General features: G+C 36.2%; 1 protein-coding gene and 1 long non-coding RNA gene across 2 annotated transcripts in view; both read right to left on the reverse strand.

The window, feature by feature from the left end:
* LOC109526671 (28S ribosomal protein S5, mitochondrial-like) overlaps positions 1 to 6,271 on the reverse strand; it is a 13,431-nt gene extending 7,160 nt beyond the window's left edge. Inside the window, exons 1-7 of the mRNA XM_019888094.1 lie at positions 6,257 to 6,271; positions 6,091 to 6,207; positions 4,941 to 5,031; positions 4,405 to 4,451; positions 4,138 to 4,195; positions 3,325 to 3,387; positions 3,091 to 3,227 (exon numbers count right to left, since the gene is read on the reverse strand). Coding sequence (XP_019743653.1) covers positions 3,091 to 3,227; positions 3,325 to 3,387; positions 4,138 to 4,195; positions 4,405 to 4,451; positions 4,941 to 5,031; positions 6,091 to 6,207; positions 6,257 to 6,271 — 528 coding nt within the window. The remainder of the gene's footprint in view (positions 1 to 3,090; positions 3,228 to 3,324; positions 3,388 to 4,137; positions 4,196 to 4,404; positions 4,452 to 4,940; positions 5,032 to 6,090; positions 6,208 to 6,256) is intronic.
* On the reverse strand, positions 1,412 to 2,122 carry LOC109526707 (uncharacterized). The gene is made up of 2 exons (XR_002170398.1): positions 1,647 to 2,122; positions 1,412 to 1,549 (listed from the first exon to the last, which is right to left on the reverse strand). It is a non-coding gene; the product is annotated as an uncharacterized LOC109526707 (long non-coding RNA).
* Positions 6,272 to 6,409: the final 138 nt, after the last annotated feature.

Here is a 6,409-nt window from a genome sequence, read left to right on the forward strand (position 1 = left end):
TGGTTGCTGGGGTGTGTGTGTGTGTGTGTGTGTGTGTGTGTGTGTGTGTGTGTGTGTGTGTGTGTGTGTGTGTGCGCGCGCACGTGTAGCTTAATATTACATTCAAAAAGAAGTTACAGCCCTTGAATATTTCCAGGAAATAGACAGTGGCATTCTGGATGGTGGCGTACAAGTACAGTATAATAATGATAATAATAATAAGAAAAATTACAATAGATATAAATCCACTAATCAATACATCTTGCATTTTTCTTGCCATATATTTAATATATAGTTACAGAAATGGTTAAAATATACAGGATAAAGTAATGGAGCACATATTGTAAAAGCATTTCAATAACGAATATAAATACCATCAATAAATAAAGCTAAACATTATTTCTAATAAAATTCTATAAAATACCAACATGCATTTATAATCAACATTTTTTTTAAATATTTCAGAAACAGAAAAAAAGAATTACATAAGATGCATGATAGTAAAGTATATATTAACTGCAAATGTAAAATATTCATTTTTAAATAATGACAATATACAACTAAATAGGAGATCTACATATTAAGATATATTTTATATATATATATTAATAATTAAAAAGAATAATAATGATACATTAATGATTGAATTATTTGAATTAATTTTAATCAATACTAATGATACTCATTACATGAATATTTACCCAAATTAGAAAATAAATTACTATTTTTTTCTCCAGCTAAGATTTTTTTTCATACCAAAATATTGCAATAATTAAACAGTATTCATAATACTGTAACCACATTAAAAAAATGTATTAAAAATATATCGTAATTTATAATCAATGTCATTACATGTTTTGTGACGTGTTTTAATTATTTAAAAAAAAAAATTAAATACTACATTTCAGTCAGCTGCCTCGCCTTACTATACTACAGTATATGCGAAGATGTGAATATGCGCGTGCCATTACCTGTTGGGCCAGGCCGGAGAAATGACAATATACAACTAAATAAGTGAGATCTACATATTAAGATATATTTTATATATATATTAATAATTAAAAAGAATAATAATGATACATTAATGATTGAATTATTTGAATTAATTTTAAGTATTAATGCTAATCATACTCATTACATATTTACCCCAATTAGAAAATAAATTATTTTTTTCTCCAGCTAAGACTTTTGTTTTTCATACCACAGTACTGCAATAATGAAACAGTATTCATAATACTGTAACCACATAAAAAAAAAAAAATGTCCTAAAAATATATCGTAATTTATAATCAATGTCATTATGTGTTTGGTGATGCTTTTTAATTTAAAAAAAAAAAAATTAAATACTGCAGTACTTTTTGTGATTTCAGTCAGCTGCCTCACCTTACTGTCCTACAGTATATGTGAAGATGTGAACATGCGCGTGCCATTACCTGTTGGGCCAGGCCGGAGAAGAGCGCCCTGGTGATGTTCAGGAGGTTGACCGAACCTTCCACTTTACAGTATATGTCCTTCAAGCCGATCAGCTTGCACAACGTGATGATGGCGCGGTGACAGTGAAGGCCGTAACCTGGGCGCGCACGCCGGGGAAAGACGCGCAAATCTCTCTTAAAAAAAAATTCACGTGATGACGATAAATCCTTTGCTATGCGACAAACGTTGAATACCTTCGTTCTGTTTCTTCATACGAAGCGTCGTCCTTTTGAACTTGGATTCGATGTCGTGATAAACTGTTGAAAAACACCAAAGTTGCGTTATTTTTTGGCAGCTAATTATCGGGAATTGCTGATCTCTTTGGTCTCCTCTCCAACGAGCTGCAAGCAGGCGTTACCGCGAAAGTTGTTCTCTTGAAGTCACGAAATTAAATTATATTGTCATTTTTTTGTTATTGCTTGCTTTATGTCTTTTCTTTACATCTCAAGCACAGGGGTACCACAGCTATGCAGGCAGCATGTAAAATGCTCACAGGCATGTATTCTTTATCCTCTGCGAAGAAGGACTAATATTGCAGCTTAATTTTGACGGCCTTCTTCATTCTTTTCATATTGTTTGTTCTTGGTTCATTTCTCTTTCCATCTGCCCCCATCAAACCAGGCACCAAGGTGTTGCTCGAATTTTTATTTTGCTTTTTTTTTTTGGTCCTTTGTTTTTCATCCAGCTAGGTGATGACATCTTGTGAAAAGACATTTTCATGTTACACAAAGAAGAGCTTTTGGGAACATTGTGTGCCTTATGAATCAGACTTCATGGCACGTGTAGCTTAATATTACATTCAAAAAGAAGTTACAGCCCTTGAATATTTCCAGGAAATAGACAGTGGCATTCTGGATGGTGGCGTACAAGTACAGTATAATAATGATAATAATAATAAGAAAAATTACAATAGATATAAATCCACTAATCAATACATCTTGCATTTTTCTTGCCATATATTTAATATATAGTTACAGAAATGGTTAAAATATACAGGATCAAGTAATAGGGCACATATTGTAAAAGCAATTCAATAATGAATATAAATACCATCAATCAATAAAACTAAACATTATTTCTAATTAATATAAAATACCAACATGCATGTATAATTGACTATTTTTTTAATAATTCATAAACAGAAAAAAGAATTACATAAGATGCATGATAGTAAAGTATATATTAACTGCAAATGTAAAATATTCATTTTTAAATGACAATATACAACTAAATAGGAGATCTACATATTAAGATATATTTTATATATATATATTAATAATTAAAAAGAATAATAATGATACATTAATGATTGAATTATTTGAATTAATTTTAATCAATACTAATGATACTCATTACATGAATATTTACCCAAATTAGAAAATAAATTACTATTTTTTTCTCCAGCTAAGATTTTTTTTCATACCAAAATATTGCAATAATTAAACAGTATTCATAATACTGTAACCACATTAAAAAAATGTATTAAAAATATATCGTAATTTATAATCAATGTCATTACATGTTTTGTGACGTGTTTTAATTATTTAAAAAAAAAAATTAAATACTACATTTCAGTCAGCTGCCTCGCCTTACTATACTACAGTATATGCGAAGATGTGAATATGCGCGTGCCATTACCTGTTGGGCCAGGCCGGAGAAGAGCGCCCTGGTGATGTTCAGGAGGTTGACCGAACCTTCCACTTTACAGTATATGTCCTTCAAGCCGATCAGCTTGCACAACGTGATGATGGCGCGGTGACAGTGAAGGCCGTAACCTGGGCGCGCACGCCGGGGAAAGACGCGCAAATCTCTCTTAAAAAAAAATTCACGTGATGACGATAAATCCTTTGCTATGCGACAAACGTTGAATACCTTCGTTCTGTTTCTTCATACGAAGCGTCGTCCTTTTGAACTTGGATTCGATGTCGTGATAAACTGTTGAAAAACACCAAAGTTGCGTTATTTTTTGGCAGCTAATTATCGGGAATTGCTGATCTCTTTGGTCTCCTCTCCAACGAGCTGCAAGCAGGCGTTACCGCGAAAGTTGTTCTCTTGAAGTCACGAAATTAAATTATATTGTCATTTTTTTGTTATTGCTTGCTTTATGTCTTTTCTTTACATCTCAAGCACAGGGGTACCACAGCTATGCAGGCAGCATGTAAAATGCTCACAGGCATGTATTCTTTATCCTCTGCGAAGAAGGACTAATATTGCAGCTTAATTTTGACGGCCTTCTTCATTCTTTTCATATTGTTTGTTCTTGGTTCATTTCTCTTTCCATCTGCCCCCATCAAACCAGGCACCAAGGTGTTGCTCGAATTTTTATTTTGCTTTTTTTTTTTGGTCCTTTGTTTTTCATCCAGCTAGGTGATGACATCTTGTGAAAAGACATTTTCATGTTACACAAAGAAGAGCTTTTGGGAACATTGTGTGCCTTATGAATCAGACTTCATGACTCAAGCAGAAAACAAAACAACAACAAAAAAAAAAGGCCAAATCTTCCTTGTTGCTCACTTTGTTATGTCATCATGCTGAGTTGACTGACAGTGAGGTGAACAAAAAAGCCTTGTTGATGCCTTTAATGGCACTTAAGGAGACTGTCGCACATTTCATATTGCGGCGAACAATTTTTCCCGACAGTTTGGTTCTCCAAAGTGGCGACTAACAATTCAAGTGTGTACTTACTGGTGTGGTTGTTGTATCGTTCGATGTAGTACAAGTAGTGGATGGCTCGATTCTTCGCCTGCACAACCATGCGCACACAAGAGTAGCAATTATGATTTACGTCAATCAAAATCTGGACAATAAGGCATCTAGTTCAAAACATGCGTGAAAAGTTCTGCTCCGAATGACGCCAGAGGAGAATGACCTGCGTCAATAAGTTGACGCAGGACAAAAAAAGCAATGTTCAAGGTGCTCATAAAGTCAAAGCGTTCCAATCATCGCTCTCACCTTCCTCAGCGCAGTGTTTCTGTCAGCCGCCTTCCCCAAGGCGAAACCTGCACGCAAAATGGAGCCCCCTCATTCACACATTCTGACCTTGTACAAAATTTGAAAACGAAAAATAAGTCGCTATCGACAGCCTCAGTTCTAATCCTGCACTGAGAATTCTTCCCTTTTGATCCATCCTCTTCAGACCGGTGTTGAAAAGGCATGGCTGACTAGACGGTGGTGCACCACAGGGTGCTGAGCGAAGTCAACTCAAGTTTCAAGACGGAAAGCGGAAAACGGACTTTTTGAACGAGCCAACATATACATTGACATAAAACATGAATACAAAACGAGTCTTAAAAGCATTCAAAAAGCGAATCATTCAAATACAATTATAAAAGACACAACATTAGGTACAATTGTGCAATATAACCAAACAGACTTTTTGTACTATTCATGCTACCTTTTGTTATTTCCTGTTTATTATTGTGGTCTGCAGCGGCGGACAAGCGCACGGCATCCAGGTGTTCCGAATGAAGCGCCCAGCGAGTTCATACCTGCAGCGCCTTGGCCGTTGCCCACGGCAACCAAGCAGCTGATGGATCTCTTCCTGCCCTCCTTTGCCGTCATGTTGAAGACGCTCTTCACCTGCGACGCCACCACCAACCGTTAAAAACGACATTCGTGCACATTCCAAAAAAATGCACAAAAATATGACTTTTTTAAGAAAAATATTTTGTTGATAAATCCACTCTGGTTTCGTGAAAAAAAAATGGAGAGACAAAAACACCAGTTAGGTTTGCGCTAAATTATTTTTGACATTTATGAAAAACGTTCGATTGTCGATGATGCCCAAGTGCCTGTGACATGCGCAAGCGCATTTCAACAATATTCAGTCACCCCCCGACTCATTTCCCCCCCATTTCTTGATTTTTCTACTTTCTGATGAACTACATGGTGTGTGTTTAGCCTCCCGTGTGTGCGTTCACTGTCGTCTACTGTCAGAGTTGCGGCGTAGACTTGCTTTCATTCAACCATTTTGTCATCCTCTGTAAAACTATCAAGGTTGCACATTTCACTGATGGAAAAAAAAAAAAAAAAAGAAAATAAATTACACATTCAATACGCGAAAGCAAAGGTGAGACGACTGGCGACCTTGGTGGCCATGGACATCACCTCATTTTTTTTTTTAATACTTCATCTTACTTTTTTATACTTCTTCCTCCACCTCTCTTGCCATCTTTTTTTTCCTCCTCCTCCTCCTCACTCGCTAATTATATGCTTGCACCGTCGTCCTTGGGAGTCCAGCCTTTTTATTCCAGTAAGCCTTTTTTCATTTCATTAGTCTACAATGGACGCGCGCCCGAGCAGACACACGCACGTATACACACACACACACACACACACACACACACATTTATCTTTTAGTGTACACTACATAACAAAACAAGTGCACATATACACACTGACAGTACGCTGCACACGGGCACATTCCAACTAGCCATTCCAACCTTTCGGCTGGTCTTTTCTTTTTTCACCCAAATATAATGAGTACAATAACAGCAACGTTGGTTAACTTGTTTGTCGAGTCATAGGGCAGTCAAAATGTGACAAGAGCGGCATTCTGATTCATTACCATCATTTCCTTTGAACATTTTTTTTTCAATAACCTTGTGTGACGATTTTTGGCTAACGAACGCCACTCACCTCGATAACCCGAGAGTCGAAGTCCTCATAGGTCTCTAAAAACAACCAAAACAGAATACAATTTAGCGCACAGACACAGTCCAGGCTAACCCCCCAGCAAAAAATTACCCATGAGTCCTGTTGGCATCACTTCGAATGACCTCTAAAAAGACACTTTGATAAAAACATTGCTTTGTCCCATTCTAATTAACAGCAAAGGATATCCTTATAAAAAAAGATGCAATGACACAAGCGCAGAGGCGGTTCCAGGTCGGTGCACTTCATATCCAGCGTGCGGGCCGCTTGTGGATTTCTTTTCCTCTTTTTTTTTTTTTTTTTT

The sequence above is a fragment of the Hippocampus comes genome, unplaced genomic scaffold (assembly GCF_001891065.2).
Source record: "Hippocampus comes isolate QL1 unplaced genomic scaffold, H_comes_QL1_v1.1 scaffold136, whole genome shotgun sequence".
In the NCBI taxonomy this organism is placed as follows: Eukaryota; Metazoa; Chordata; class Actinopteri; order Syngnathiformes; family Syngnathidae; genus Hippocampus; species Hippocampus comes.